We start from the raw sequence: 16,784 nt of genomic DNA on the forward strand, positions 1-16,784 counted from the left end.
ACATAGTAAATATCTGTGTAGAGCCATATAATATGCACATCGAGTATTTTTCACATCGAGAAAATATGTTCCATTCTTATCGTGGTGAGGAGCAGATAGAGGGAAACAGAAACATAAACCGTCCTACACCAAATTTACCTGCAGAAAACCAGGAAGATGGGGCTGGCACGGGGGGAATTTCCTCCCTCAGGTCGCAATCTGTTCGCTGCCCCTTTCCCTGTTCCCTCTCTAAAGCCGGCAGAGGAGGGCAGGCACCCTCGTTGTGCCCGTCCCTCCGCTCCAGGATGGGGAGGGACACCGCCGCATTGCTGCGCTGCTGCCGGTGGGGTGGGAATGGGAAGGGACGAGAGAGGAGAACGGGGAAAGGACGGGGCAGGAACGGGGAAGGGACGGGGCAGGATGAGGGGCGGGAGCGGCCCCGCTCGCCGCCGGGCGCGGTGCTGCGACGCCACCTACTGGTGAGTGGTGGGAGCGCGGCCGCTGTGCCCGTCCGGGTGTCCTGGCGCAGGGATGTGAGAGGAAAGCCCTCGTGAGAGGCTGTGAGTCCCCAGCCAGGGCAGCTCTCCCGGGCATCGTTATCCTGCGGAGCACCGCTTGCAGAGACTGCAGCAGCAGCCTTCGGGGATGTGCGGTCGGGGAGCGGGGCTCACTGCAGGAAGAGGTGACATCCATGAGCGCTGCTCACGGTCAGAGGGAACACCTCCAGCCAGAAGCAAACGTAGGGATCAGAATACCCGAGATAATAAAGTAGCCCCCTTCGGTCTATATGCTATGGACAGTCGTCTAATGACAAGGAGGAACGTCCTTGCTCTCCACACCCCTTGGAATATTGTTATACATCTGTTTGGTTTTTTTGATGTTGTTGTTTGTTGGTTTGTTTGTGGGTTTTTTCCAATTTGTTTTCAAGGCCAACAACCTGCCTTCTTTTGCAGTGATGGGTGACATGACAAAAGTTAAACTGCTGTCCTTTTACAACACAGACAAGAAATGCTCAAATTAACATCGACCTTTCCACGCATAGGTCAGTATAGTTTTGTAGGAAAAAAAGTGTTTTCTGTTCAGCACAGATGATGGATTTAGAATTGCTTGTACTACAACATAAATAATGCAACAAAATATTCTAAAAAAAGTCTGTTAGATCATTCTTTCCAGTAAGCCATTAATTTAATCTAAAGTCCCGGGAAATACAGTGCTCTGAACCCTGACACTCATTGACCAGTGTTTAGCAGTAAATAAAGCAAATCCCATTCCTAAATCAGAATATCAATTTTAAGCCTGACATAATTGAAATTTAGCTGATTTGCATTAATTACAGAAATACCTTTGCAGTAACAATACATTTCTAAACAAGCTTAGAGGGATGGTTTCTTGGCTGCCTGAAGGTACTGCAATTGCTGCCAAAAGCAGAGCTCCTCCTGGAGCTCTGGTGCCTTGCACTGGTGATCACACAGCTGCTGACCTGGCTGAGAGCTGTGCAGAGGGCCAAGCCAAGCCCACCCACTGCACCATCATTTGTTCATTAGTGTCAATATGAGGAAATCTGTAGCTTGGGCAGGACAGGGGGAAGACTGGATCATCTCTTTCACAGGCTTAAGCTACCTGGGAAGCTACCCCTGAGGTCTTGGAAAATGTGAGGATAGCATGTGATGGAAGCTCATTAAGACCAAAGAAAAATAAAAGTACTACATTTTTTTTTCCTTCACGTATACTGTAAATATAATTCCTGAAAAGCAGACTTAAAAGTAAGTATTATTTCAAAGGCATAGTACTTCCAAAAGGACTAGAATTTTCCATTAACTCTAGGCTTGCTTCAGTCCTTAAGACTCTGGACCAAAATTGACTTTCTTGTTACTTCACCAATGACAGCTGGGACTTCTTTGCATACACTTGCACTGGGGCTGGTGATCTTTCATCTCACCAACCACCCTCCATGATCCAGTGCTGCAATCCTGTGCCAAGTGATGCAGGGTATTTTCTGTCTGTGTATGGTGCTGATTCTTTCTTTTGGTTTCACAGTGATAGAAAATTACATGTTGGATTATATTAGTCCACAGTAAAAATAAATAATTGCAATAACAGCTCGTGTAGGTCTCAAAGTCTTGTGTTCAGCCACTGTTTGCTGTGTAACTGTGATGTTCATACAGCAGAGTTGTCATCTCTATACATTGAATAGATGGACAAGCTTCAACACTCTTCAGTCAGGCTGGGAGACTCATGTGTTAATCTGCTACCATGGAAGAGATGGCAAATTCCTAGTTCATCACCCAATTCAAATTAAGCATGTGTAATCTCACAGTGACACTTACTATGAATGCAGTGCATACATAGAGATACACAGGATGAAAGAAGTGTCCCAAGAAGTGCTCAGCTTCCAAAATTAATGTCATGTAGGAGCTCTGAATTTTAATATGGGTCATTACCACCAAGCTCCTGTAACCACTGTTCCAAAGGCAGAGCCTTTTAACTGTGCCAGTCTTCTGTGTGCTACACAAGGGGTGCAGGTGGTGTTACAGGCTCTCTAGTTCATGGCAGGATGGGGGAGTCCCATCAGACTCTACCATGGAGGTGTACTTTATTGGAGGCGGTGGTGGCTTAAAAGATGGAGGTCTGTTCATACTGCAATAGAAGAGAGAAAATGCACTATCACATGAAAGTAGCATATAAGACAGTTGTAAAATGTTCACAGGAGGAGGTGGATTGGCACTAAGTCATTATAAGAGCACCTGACATTAGCTCTTAAATACTGTGACTTCCCTGAATCTGTTTTATAACCCCAGGGCACCTTCTTCTATTCATTTGGCTTTCTTAGCTCCCACCTCACATTTTTTATTTCATTCATGTTTTAAAAGAACCGAACATGGTCCTGATGAACTATTCAAAATCCTTGCATGGGCCTTTTGCTCTCGTAACTTTTTTTGATCAATTTATAAATAAAGGTCCCACCTCAAATTAGTTAAAAAAATAAATCCTGTTTTTATCTTTGATATACAGGATTTACAGTTGAGTTTTAAGAGGATTTTCTAGAATCATAGGTGATTAATTATAACTTTGATTTTTTGAGTATTTTAATAATGTTGGTAAGATTTAAAATAATTGTCTCTTAGATATTGCTTTCACCGGTAGATCTTAGAGTGTTTTAGTAGAGAATCAAACTTTGGTAATAATTACACACTCAATGCTTTTTTGACTGCAATTGAGTTTTGGGTAGCCTACTTTCACATACATCATTCAAAACTCAAATAGACCTGCCCTAGAAGTACAATTTCATTAAAACATGTCCTCAAGTAACCATAGAAAATAAGAGCGCAAAAGCAGCTGGCAGGGAGGCTATTAGAAATGGGGGGCTCTGGGGACAAAAATTGACTTTTATTTTTCCCTTACACCCTGAAGCTGCACTGCAGCTCTTTTCTTAAAGTTTATTTTAAAGATAACCCACAGAATAGATGAAAGGACTGAGAACACTCTACTTTACATACTGCTGTATGAGAAAAATGGCATTAATGATCCATGTACTTAAAGGTCTTGTGTGCTATGAGTCGTCTCAAATGAAAAGGTATAAATCCAAACAGCTGGGTTAGAGTTGGTGCTGCCCTCTGTGCCACCCCTCCCACCCCTATGGCTCCATTCACTGGTACTCACATCTCTTTCTGGTACTGACACCATTTCCTGATGCCTAAAGTTACCAGAGTGCTGCAGAGGAGGAGCAGGACAGCTACCACTCTTGGCCAGGGGAAGCGACTGACTTTGGTGTTCCTCCTGTCACCTGTAAGGGACACATGGAGGTCATCTGAAGGTCCTCAGAGAGGAGGGAAATCAGTGCTTGGTGCCTGGGGCTTGCTGCTCCCTGCTCTGCATAGTGCTGCTGTCAGTGCAGCCACTCATCACCAGGCTGAGGTTCCCAAACTCTGAGCACTGCAGCTCTGATTTATGGACTTAGCCCACTTTTGTTCTGACTGGGTGTGTGAGCTGATTTCAGCCACCCATTGGCTCACTTGACAAGATTATTTAGGCACAGCCCAGAGAGCATTTCATCCAAAACCCATTGGCTTTCTCTGTTCCCCTGTGAGCTGCTCTGCAAGAAGCTGCATGTCACAGTGCAGACAGGCACATCTGCCTACCCCTGCCCTCCTTCCCAATGGTTTATTTTTCACACCACTGACACCAGACCCTGCCAAAACAACTGGCCAAGGGCTCAGCTGCCTTTTGAGGTGAGCTCTTCTCAGCAGCACAGCATCCAGGTCCCATTCCAGCTGCCTCTCCCCACTGCAGTGCTGGGATTCCCCTTCCCTTCCCACTTCTGCACAGCCACCCTTGGGGGTGCTGACAGAGGTGCCCTCAGGTCCTAGGTATGGAGAAGAAGAAGAGAAGGAGCACAGTCCTCCTCCAGCTGCCAGAGGGTGCAGCAGTGGCCTGGGTGCCAGAGAGATCCATGGGTGATACGACTCAGTGTCAACTCCCATTAAGCTAGCATCACTACCCTGTGCAAGGCTGGCCACACTGGTGTGTCACCCTGGGTCTTACCCACCATGGCAACCAGTGCTGTGGCCAGTCCACCATGCTGCATGAGCCATGAGCTTTCCTTGGGGCACAAGAGTGTTACTGGCCAAATTTTGCTGCTGGAAGAAAGCATGTACTGGAACTTTACTTGCAGATGGAATACCAAAAGCCTGCAACAACCTGTGATAGTAGGATACAGAATCTGTGACTCCTCTTTTCATCTCTTTTCCCTTATTTTGGAATTTCCTGGTCAAATGGATGTGGTCCTCCAGATTTCGTGCTTCTGCAGTGGCACGCTGAAAGAAGAGGATATGTGTAGGATAACGTCTTACCAGTACTGTTCAGCAGGCTGCTGGTAGGAAAGAAGTCTTTTCCTCTGGTAACTGAAATTGTCTGATCTGTGATGCTGTAGGACAGGTTACCTATAAAGATATAGGCACAGAACATTTTTAGTTACTTACTTGTTTTTTTGTTTTTTTTAATGAAGGTTGTTTTGAACCCTCTGTTATTCACCCAACTGAAAATTCCAAAGCCAGAAATTTCCAGGATCAGGGTGTAAAAATTCACTTGGCAAGATGTGTACATTTTTGGCCTATGACCTGGTGTTGGATGAAAAAATGTGCTTGTATCAAAAGAAATATTATAAGAAGGAAAGGGAAGGGGAGGGGGAAGAGGAAGGGAAGGAGAGAGGAAAAAAGAGAAAGGAAGGAAGGAAGGAAGGAAGGAAGGAAGGAAGGAAGGAAGGAAGGAAGGAAGGAAGGAAGGAAGGAAGGAAGGAAGGAAGGAAGGAAGGAAGGAAGGAAGGAAGGAAGGAAGGAAGGAAGGAAGGAAGGAAGGAAGGAAGGAAGGAAGGAAGGAAGGAAGGAAGGAAGGAAGGAAGGAAGGAAGGAAGGAAGGAAGGAAGGAAGGAAGGAAGGAAGGAAGGAAGGAAGGAAGGAAGGAAGGAAGGAAGGAAGGAAGGAAGGAAGGAAGGAAGGAAGGAAGGAAGGAAGGAAGGAAGGAAGGAAGGAAGGAAGGAAGGAAGGAAGGAAGGAAGGAAGGAAGGAAGGAAGGAAGGAAGGAAGGAAGGAAGGAAGGAAGGAAGGAAGGAAGGAAGGAAGGAAGGAAGAAGAAGAAGAAAGAAAGGAAGGAAGGAAGGAAGGAAGAAGGAAGGAAGAAGGAAGGAAGGAAGGAAGGAAGGAAGGAAGGAAGGAAGGAAGAAGAAGGAAGGAAGAAGAAGGAAGGAAGAAGAAGAAAGAAAGAAGAAAGAAAGAAAGAAAGAAAGAAAGAAAGAAAGAAAGAAAGAAAGAAAGAAAGAAAGAAAGAAAGAAAGAAAGAAAGAAAGAAAGAAAGAAAGAAAGAAAGAAAGAAAGAAAGAAAGAAAGAAAGAAAGAAAGAAAGAAAGAAAGAAGGAAAGAATTAGTTAAGATGTTCCAGCAAGCCAGCATTGAGGCAGCTTTGAGCAGCAGAGCTGTTTGGGAGAATGATAAGCTTTACCTCATTGATGGTAATGAGAAACCTAAAGAACCACAGATGATTTTTGTGTCTGACCCACAAAAATCATCTATCATCTGTTTATAGACAGTTTTTTCCCTTCCTACTGATGGTTAAGATCAGTGCCCCATAAGGGACACATTTCTGTTTTTTCTAGCCATCTCTACATTCACAGCTTCTGAAATAATAAATACTCATCTAGACAATGGCACAGCATTTCCAGAGCTCCCATGGCACTTCTGATGTAGGGATCCAGTGGTGAAATTATTCAAATTTGTATAAAAAGAAATAATGACTTTCAATTGTCTTACAAACCTGTACACAATTACTTCATTAGGCTCTCCTGTGGCTGTTTTGGACTCTGACTTTCTTTGATGCACACAACAAATGAAACAACAGAGGAACCTGACAGTCTCTGATATAACTGCTGATTTATAAATCCAAGACAAAAACCTAGCTTTAAATTATGTAAATGACTAGCAAGACAGAACCAAGAAAATCTCTTTATTGTGAGATGCTTGCTGGCTTTGACTGAAATTGAGAGTTCAAGTGTGTGTGTGTGTGTGTGTGTGTGTGTGTGTGTGTGTGTGTGTGTATGTGTGCATTAAAAAGATGTAGTTCTAGGGCACTCTAAAAACTCACCGAGATTTTTGGATATTAATTCACTCCTTTTCTACTTGCTTATTAGGTGTTTGATTTTATGTGAATAGGTATGACACATCTCACATTTGTAAAATGCATAGCATTTTACAAAGTTATATGCAAAAAAAAAAGGATATACACTTAGAAATCCGATAGGACTGTGCTGTATACATCACATTGATGAGCACTATTTATTCTTATTTACATAATGGCTTATGTTAGAGCATCCCAGGACCACAATGATAATGGTAATCACTGTTGTAGGAGCCCAGTGGCCCCGGGAGGGCACAGGGATTCATGTGTATGCCTCAGCAGACTCATTGGTGCCTGTGTGTTCTGAAACTGCCCTCAATTACAGCTGCTGGACCAAGGACCCTTCAAGGCCATTATCTCTTAGCTGGTGCTCAGGCAGGCACAGGTGTAGGGAAGCAGTGGCAGGGATATGGGGGTGAGTGGAGCAACACTCAGTATCCCCTCAAATAGTAGAGTAATTCAGCATGCTTTTAGAAAAAATTGCAACCAGCAAGCTGTGCAGAATTGTGGAGCATTAGAAGCTGTCACAAGGTTGTGGTATAACTGCATGGTTGTGGGTGCTACTAAAAATGCATTCACAAAATGGAAAGCAGCTGCTACATTTGTGCCTCAGCCAAAAGACAACTCCCATGGAAATGCAAAAGCACATTGACAGGTCCTGCTTGTTCCAAAAGCACAAATGCAAACCAAGATGTTAAAAAAGGAAGTCACTTTGGGCTTTATACTGCTGAGCAGAGATTTTCTAAAGGGAAAGACTAGTGGAAAAATATTCACCCTAGGGTTTTTTTTATTGATTTATTGATCTTTAATGAGGCTGTCTTTCAATGTTCTATTAGCCAGCCTTTATTACTTCACATTATCTCATTATTTCACTGCTGCTCTGCGATTTTATTTGGCTTCTCTGGCAATGTATTTCATCTATAAACTACCTTCAGCACTCACTACATTTGCCTAGCAACCATCTCAATTGCAATATTATGAAAATAAATATGTCTAATGAAACCAGGATACTCAAATGTTTTTTCATTCCTCTTTTGCCACTGCAAATCCTTGACAGCTTGGAAACCCAAGTCTTTATCTTCTAACTCAGTGGAACTCAACAGGAAAATTGCTTCTGTGAAGTATTGAAAATCTGGTACACGTTACTCCACATGACTTTGGCCTCTGCGCAGACACAAGTTTTCCATGCTTAGTAATAATTTTTGCATGGCAATGTGGTGACTCTCAACTAGCAGCTGAAAATAAGCACCACAGAACTAATGCTCTGAGAGAAGGCATCACAAATTGAGCACCTGAGGACCTTCTGCTGTGGTTTTTACAAGATACTCCAGATTACTGCAGGTTTGCAACCCAACATTTACTAAGCTGGTGCCACATTTGCACTTTGGCTTCGTAACTCCTTTGTTGCAGTCCTGTGAAACAAAGGAGATGTGTTGTCTACTCACGTGCTGTTGTCAAAGCCTTTCTGAATGCTGTGGCACTGGTATAGCCTTTTGCCTCTGTGGTAGAAGTTAGCGCTCCTGCTGAAAAGCACAAAGCCTTGTAAAAATTGCTGTAGGGAACCATATGATTTGTTTTTCATTTCCCCCCCTCTTTCTTCCCTGTTTTCTGACTAATGAGGTCAAACAAGTGTAGCCCACTACTTGAGATGCTGGCTTCCCTCAGACAGGCATTACACAAAGCTGTGTCAGGTTTGAAAGCTTATCACAAGCTAGAAGCTCAAGAGGAGTTTTACTGAGATAGGTAAATAAACTTAGACAAACCATTTGAAGCATTTTTATATTTCAGCTTATTTTCATGTGAACCTCAGGAGCTTGAGTGTACTGGCTGGTTTTGACCTGAAACCAGTAGAGCAATGAACAAACATACATAAATCAGAATTTGGACAGGATGTCACTGGCTCCAGTGAAATAGAACTGTTTTCCGAACTAGCAAAAGGAAGTTTTGAAAAAGTTATAGTACAAGAGTCACACCTGTAATGTCTGATGCCAAATACCAACTTATTTGACATTTTCCTTTAAGCATTTTTTAATTGCTAAGGTTTCTAGAGCTCAGCTAGGTATTTATCTGATATTCAAACACAGACAGATGGTGGCTAGCACGTTGACCTTCATTTTCGCAAGAGAACTATTTCACATTTACTAAAAACAATCCATATTTCTTAACAACTGTCTCATTTTGGAAAAATATCAAGCCATCTGAACAAACCTGCAAAGGTGAACTGCAGCTTTAACTGATCATTCAAAGCCTGAGCATCTCTGGCTCAGTGATGGAGCAGTTGTGGAAACTAAGCAAAACCAGGCTACAGTTTTAGCAGTCTTGGTTTTGCTCCCCCTCTTCCTCCTCTTGCCTATATATGTGCACTCTTCTCTCATATGCATTTTCAGCTGTCTCTTAGATTTTCACTTGCAAAATAACAGGAATGAATGAAACCAGTAGACTAAAACAGAAGGCTTGAGCTTGGTGTCCTGTCTTGACTGCAGCCCAGAGGATTTGCTCAAGAAGCTGATCACTGTCACCAGTGTGAGGACCAACAGTGAGCCAGACCTGAGAAGTGCTAACCCAGGGCTGTCATACTGTAACTGGCACATGTTGGGACCACTGGTTAAAAGGCAATTGCTTCCCAGGCTACTTGCAGAAGAAAAATGGCTCAGATCCTTCTTACATTGCAAGTTTGACCTTGCACCACCTCAACCAGGGAAAAGGTATAATTCAGCGAGGAGAACCCTCTCTCTTCACATTGTATATTTATAGCCTTTGTTACAAATTTTTTGTTGAGATGGAAGGGCTTCCAGTCCCCTTGAACAAGCAACTTTGGTGTTCTGCTGTCAGCCAGGCAAATGTCTCTGTTTTGGGGATGGGAAAGGCAGTTTGAGAAGCAGCAAATTTTCATTTCAGCTGCAATCTGTGTTCCTGCCTTGGCATATCTCAGTTAAGCCTCTGCAAGCCCCTGGGCTTTATGTTGAGGGATTCAGCTCCCAAAGAGCTCTTTTGGGGCAGGCCAAAGCCTTGTGTTTAGTATCTTCCTCCAGTGTTCTATTTAGGTATGATATTTAACTAAAAACAGTAGGTATTCTTCATAAACACTATAATAACACTAATTAACTTCTTTGTAAACACTAATAACACTCAATGTCTGTTCAGTTGCCAAAATTAATGAATGTATTCTAAAGAGAGCATTAAAAAAGATAAAATCAAGACAGTATTTTCTCATATATTTATTCCTGAACTCTGGTTACACTGACAGTGGTTAGTGTAACCAGTGGTTAGTGATTAGTGTGCAAAGCACTAGGAAAAGAACTTCAATGGATATTAAATGTCTTGCTTCCAAACAAGTAAGATAGTTATTGTGTTTATGTGTCTTTCTTCTACATTGTTGAAGCAATAGAGAAAACAGTTTGATTCAATTGATTACCTTGTGTTGTGGAAGCAGGAGTCAAATTTGCTGGACTTGTGAAATCTAGAGAGGCCACAGATGTCAGCTGTGCTCTAAAGACAGTTAACATGGTATCACATTTAGTCAATAGATTCTTCAGAAAATAATGTTAATAAATTACAAAACAACCTAGATCAAAGACCTTGCAGTAGCTATTGGGTAAATGCAGACTGAGCAGCAGAAATCCTGCCGTGGGAGTTAAGGCTAAATGCTCAAAGCACATTTCGCAACTCCAGTGGGGCACAACTCAAGTTCCTTGCACTTGCAAGGCAGCTGATGTTATCAATGCTGACCCTTTCCTGCTGGCTGGCTGCTGGCATTGCTTATTTGTGCTTCTGTACACAGAGTTTGTTTTGACTGCTGCGGAGTGGATTGTGCACTTAAATGTGGTGCTCCCCAGCTATGCCAGGGCCTTGCCAGAAGTCATTCATGACAACAGGCCACAGCCATATCAGCCCAGGAGATCACCTGCTCTTGTGAGTTTTCCTCTCAATTGCTGAAGGTAGTTCTATGTAATTATCCATAGCCATGCTCTGGTAAAACAGAGTTAGTTATATACCCTGCTGTTGGGTCAAGGAAAAGTGATGGCTTTAACTTTTCTATCACATGCACCTCTCTGTCCCAATAAGACAAATTTATTTACAGTTTTATAGGCAAATTATTCAATTTTATAAGAATATGTAAGAATTATATATAACATTCAGCATGCCATTTAACGTTCTGTCCTAACATGGCAGTTTTAGCAAGATTTCTTTCACATCTCTGCTTGGCTAACCTCACAGCTCACAACTTCCCAAGCAGCAGCACATTGGTACTGTCAGCACCAGAACATACTGACCTTTGCCTGTCACACCTCTGACTCTGTGTGCATGACATTTAGGCAGTGGTAAAGTAGAGATCCTACGTATATTGAATAAGTAATATTTTGCCCCTTACTTGAGGCTGTCATGATAGCTGATGTAAGTGTCGAATTACGGAAGTCTATAACAAATCAAAGCAAACATTCAACATAAGAAAGGTGTTTATTCTGCTTTAGGAAAGTGGGTAATTGAAAGGTTCAGGAGCAAGAAAGTGTATCACACCTAAATTCCAAATAATCTTTCCATGCACAACTCAGCCAAGTAGTCCAGAAAGAAACATTAAATACCTGAGGTAACTGTGCTGAGAAATCCTGGAGAAACAAAGGGGAAAAACTTTGGAGCCCCTGGCACCTCAACTTAAAAACCGGAAATGAATCACATGGGTTTATTCCATAAAAAGAGGTGCACTGTATTAGCACAGATGCTGAAACAACATTTATGACCTGGTGGTGGCACCTGCACAGTTTCATCCATGAGACACTTCAGAGGCAACTCTGAGAGGAAATTTCAGGGACACTCTGCACTGAAAAGTGCTCACTGAGTCCTCAGAGAAGAGGAGGGGGAATTATTCCTTCTAATTACAAACTGTTAACCACACAGGCAAGCTCAGCAGAGACACCATCTTGCCCAAGCAGCATATATGTCCTAGATGTCTGTTTTCTTTCCTATTTTTTCCCAGCAGGAGAGGTGAAGTACTTCCTTAGTAGGCCAGGAGGATGGATAATGTCCCCCCAAAAATGTCCATGAAGGAAGCGATCTATTAAAGTTCACACACTTCATTAGAAAAATATATCTGGGAAGGCAGTCAGAAAATACCTTTGTCTGGTCAGGCATGTGTGGAGGGCATTGGGTGGGACTGCAGACTGGATCTTAGCATAGGCAGGTGACCATCCACTCTCCAGCTGCTTTTTTGTGCTAATACTTGTACCTCCTGTGACTGCTACTCTTTCATTTGCATTTCAGCTGACCCTTGCCTGCACTAACAGGGATTTCACAGTAGCTGGCTGACATAAAGGACTCCTTACCAAAGATGCAACAGGCCTAAAAACCAGAGCAGTGAAGGTCTTTGAGATGTGCCTGGTTCCCAGAGGGTTCTGCAGAGTGTACAAGGCGAAAAAGGGTGGTGGCCAGATGCAAGCTGCTAGGCTTCCTTTGAGATTTCACCTTGCAGAGGCCAGCAGAGGAAAAAGTCTCCCTCTCTCAGGGTCCCCCAGTATGTGGGATGGTTTTCTGGTACCCAGTGGGGTATTGGCTGAGCCCCCAGGGCCTACCACAAGCAACACTTGCCAAAGTTTTTCACAAAACCCATACTTTTTTTCTTGCCATCTACTTACAGCATTTCTCTGACAAACTCATGTAACCCCCCACTACATGCTGCCTCCCATGCAGAGCAGAGCAAAGCAAACTGCTCCAGGAGAGATGTTTCCAAAGGGCTTCAGCTGAGGTGTGGACTGAACATTTATCTGTCTGCAATAAACTGATAATAAGACAAACTTGCAGGGGAAGAGCAAGGATTTACGAAATTTACACAAATTAAGAAACATTATGTCAGTTCTTTAACATGGCAAAAATGTTGAGGAACTTGGCTCTGTGCTTAAGCAGAAGGTAGAGCCATTAGGAGGGCTGTTATTTTTACTTATTGGTTCAGTACTCAAAGAGCTGTATTCGAAGGCCAGCTGAAGCATCAGAAATAACATTAAGTGCCTCTCAAGGCTGGAGTTTAATTATGCTTGGTCTTAATTATAAGAGATTACATCACCAGAATATTGGTTAGTAGTATTTTCTCTGAAGTCAAAGCTGCAGAAAGGGGTTCCTTACTACCCATTTAGAGTAGTAAATGCTACAACAGCTTTAGGACTTTAAACAGACCTCAAACACAACCCAAGTTATTTTATTCTCTAATTTATCCTACCATCTGAAACCATGGTAGTAAAAACTTCAGCTGAGGCTTCATTAGACTTATTGTCTGTGACGGGACAAAAAAGAGAAAGATTAAAGCAGCTCTTAAAAGTAGTTATAAAGGCTAAAAATTTAGTTTGGGCTTGTTTCATATTGTGCACCTTCGCAGAAGGGATAGCTGAGAATTAAAGTAATTCTTTCCTTTCTATCACATCTTAGTACTTTAACATTTTTATACAGAGTGGATCTATCTTAGCATTAGCATAGCCTCCTGGCAAGAACACAGCTTTAACTGACAGCTCTTCGATAGGAATACATTTCTAGAAAACTGCAAATTGGGGGAAATGAGTAATTTTTGAGAAAAATTTATGATTTATCTCCCTCTTCTCTGAAGCTGTGTTTACAGAGGAGTAAGCTGTGGCTTTTGCTACAGTCTTACCTTGTGGAAAAACATATCAATAGGAATATACACAGCCACAAGAGAACCCAGCTGAGCTGAAATAGTTGCCATGATAGGTGATGTGCCCCTAGATGCTGCTAAGGAGTCAGCAGCTCAGCTGTATTGTCTGTGTAGCAGGGAGCACACATAATTAAAAAAAAAAAAAAAAGGTATAAATATGCATTTGCATGTAAGAGGAGACATGCACAAGAGAGTGCTAAAGGAAATCTGTCTGCCCTTTTCACCAGTCACCCTGCATCCTCAGAGGTGCTGAAAACTGTACCACCAAGGATCCTGCTTTTACCAAAAAAACAGGACAGTATTTCTCCCCACTTCCCTAATCATGTAGCTAATTCTTACAGTAGAGATTATAAGGGAGTTTCTCCACTATCCACAGAGGCGCAGCCTTTTGCATGTTTTACTGAAGGTGTATAACATAACCCTGAGTCTGAGGATTTGATCTCCCAGGGAGCCATGAGTGGTCCATGAGAAACACATAATTATAATAGTTCACTAGTGCCATGTGGCTATATTAGAGTATTTTTGGGTATGGAAAGTACAGCAAGATTCTGCCTAAACAAACAAGTGTCTTCTGTTTGTGGAGAAGTTTCTTAGCTCATTCAGAGGCTTGAGCAAATATTTGAGCCAAAAAACCTGCCAGAGAGTTCAAACTGCATGATAAACTTGTACAATAAAACTTTTATATTGTTGGCATTTCTTCAGTATTTTAAGTAACAAGCGAGTACATGTGTTTGGTGTTCTTAACATTTTAGTTGTGTCCTACTGAAGAAAAACATACCGAAGGAAATAAATATTTCTTTTGATGAAATAATCTTCATTTCATTTCCCAGGAAGGGAAACAGACACACACATGAGAATGTCTTATGTGTCTTATGGGTCCCTTGGAACATCAGTGTTGATCTCAACTCATAGAAACCTTCACTGTCTTGCAAGTCTTCTTGTACCACAGAAATTTCTTGGGGAGAGAAAAAAAAAAAAGAAAGTACCCTCTTGTTACACCAAACTCTAAGTCAGAGCTGTGCAAAATGTTGGTACTGGAAAGCAGGATCATATAGCCGCAGGTTTCTTTGCTGAGACACTGTCAAAGATTTGGCAAGAATGGTGTGGTCATGCCAAACCACAGTTCCCATCCAGGCAGGGGACTCTGGTCACAGCCTTTTGTTAGATGTTTCCTTTGAGGGGGGAAACAGCTTTGAGAGCTGTTTCCTTTGTGCTCTCCCCCTCAGACACATAGACACCTACAGGTTCCCTGGGGCAGAAGTGGATAGGAGTCATAGCTTTCCCTGGGAACCACTCCTGTAGCTGTGCTGTTTCTCTGTGGACAGGTTGCTTTACTTCCAGGCTGCTCTGTCAGGTTCACTCTGTCCATGTACCACAGGAGGCTTGGCTTGGGAAATGCCTTCCTCACGACACAGCTCACATTAGGCTGTGGGGCAGCACAAGGCAGTTGTTAGGTTAAATACACACACACACACACACACACACACACACACACATGTATGTATGTTAAGTGAGCCTCTGACATTTCCCTCCTGGCTGCCAGCTTCCAAATGCCTGTATGGACAATGCTCTGGAAGGAAGCACTTGCTTTCCCTTTATTGTGTTTCTTGCCCACTTCCCTTATTTTTCTGATTGCACTGTTGAATGAGAGCCCAGGGACAGCCCTGTTGCCCTGAGTGTCAGGACTCCAACCCCCTCCAGTCCTGTGCTGTGGCTGGAGAGATATAGAGTGACCCCCACCCTCCTGCTCCCAGTGACAAACACTCACATGGAAAAACACTGGAACTAATAATGGGTGCAGTGTGTGTGATGAGAATAAGACACTTTCTGATTGCCATGAAAATCCTCTCTTCATTTGGCAGATAAAGAAGGAGACAATTCCCATGAAAAAGACTGCCTAGCCCGATATGTTGAATATAAAAAAATGGATACCTTTGTAGCAGACAGAATATGCATGACATTTCCAGAAATCACAAGGAATTGGATACTTTAGATGCAGTAGTCCTGGTTCTATGCCAATTGTTCCAAAGATCTGTGTTTGTGCTCTGGTTAATTTCTCAGCAAACAATAGATGGGCAGGACTTCAAAGTCAAGGCTAGATGAAGGCTTGGGCACTAGCAGGGTGAGAGGTCTCATCCTCATGCTGCCTGGAGATTCTGGAGTATATTTATTTAGCAGGTTATTACACTGTTAAGTACTAAACACTGTTATAAGAGTGCCCTTGTTTTCAACAGAAGAAAAGAGCATGTGTTACTCATGCAGCACAAACCTCTCTTGCTCCCTCATTCAAAGCAAGTGGTTCCCACATTAAGTTGGAAACAAGCTTGATGTAGTGAAGCCGGCAGAAGTCAATCATTCAGTACAAAGACTGAAACTATCCAGCTGAAACTCTTTCCCTCCCATGGTAAACAGCACCTGAGCTTGTAGCGTAATGGCTTTCTCCTATTTTCCTCTTCATTATTCCCTTATTTTTCAGGCACTTTTAGGTCATAATATTTTTTCAATTCTTCCTATGAATAAATAGAATTTTGATATCCTCACTAGATATAAGCCCTGCAAAAAAAGGCATAAAAGAGAAGCAAAGAAGTCAGTGTTTGTTTGGAGGTGAAGAACAGACAGAGGCTCTTGGGGAGTTTCTATTGCCCAGTCTTGTGATAGCAGGCACCCCTTGCTTTGTTCAACAGGACAGTGCAGACAAAAGCCTACAATGTCCAACACCACACCCAGAAATATGTTACCAGGAAAATTATACCAGTTTTCAGAACCAACTGATACATGAATTGTGTGAAGTGGGTGGTTATGGTTAGTACAAGGTTCTGCTTGCCCATGAGCTCTGTTTCCAAGGAAAACCTTCTTGATTTGAGATACTTGCCAATCAAAAGGTTTAACTTGGAGGGATGGAACAGGAAGCAAAGCACCATAGCTAATAGCCAGAGAGGCTTACTAGTCAGTCATATGAGCCATAAATATGTTTTATACCAAGCATGGCCAGTGCAATTCAGTAGGCTTTTAGGTTTTGCCATTACCAAAACTGAAACAGAGGCCCACACCATAGAGAAGTCCTTAGAAGTCCCCGGTTTGTGCTCACTGCTGTGGGGGTGGCAATAGCTCAGAGGAAAGGGCGTGAGCACCTCGTGTTAACTCAATGCCTTGCCTGCTGCCCTGTGAGCTCAGTCAGTTTGGTGGATGCCTCCTATGCCTGATTCAGCTCAGCTTGCCTGGCCTTGCTCGGGTGGCATGGTGGCAGTCACAGGCATCACTCTTTGTCCAAAATTGCTCACCTTCTGTGAGGTGCTGGCTGAGCTCTCCTCCAAGCTAATGAAGATCTCAGGGTAAGCTGGAAAGCAAACATAAATGTATTAGTGAAATGGACACTGCAGATCACATTAACAGCTTCTCATAACACTTAACAGCATTGTATCATAAGAAGAGTGGGAATTTGTGGAAGAATGGCTATGTGACAGGGGCCATGTTCTGGACCAGG

At 42.8% G+C, this 16,784-nt stretch overlaps 1 protein-coding gene across 1 annotated transcript in view; it reads right to left on the reverse strand.

The window, feature by feature from the left end:
• Positions 1–1,860: 1,860 nt before the first annotated feature.
• Positions 1,861–16,784, reverse strand: part of CD96 (CD96 molecule) — a 30,618-nt gene continuing 15,694 nt past the window's right edge. Inside the window, 8 exon segments of the mRNA XM_036396610.2 lie at positions 1,861–2,616; positions 3,640–3,763; positions 10,061–10,132; positions 11,018–11,062; positions 12,854–12,907; positions 14,079–14,255; positions 14,636–14,726; positions 16,582–16,637. Of these exon segments, the coding sequence (XP_036252503.2) occupies positions 2,508–2,616; positions 3,640–3,763; positions 10,061–10,132; positions 11,018–11,062; positions 12,854–12,907; positions 14,079–14,255; positions 14,636–14,726; positions 16,582–16,637 (728 nt within the window). The 3' untranslated portion in view covers positions 1,861–2,507.

This window comes from Molothrus ater, chromosome 2 (assembly GCF_012460135.2).
Source record: "Molothrus ater isolate BHLD 08-10-18 breed brown headed cowbird chromosome 2, BPBGC_Mater_1.1, whole genome shotgun sequence".
In the NCBI taxonomy this organism is placed as follows: Eukaryota; Metazoa; Chordata; class Aves; order Passeriformes; family Icteridae; genus Molothrus; species Molothrus ater.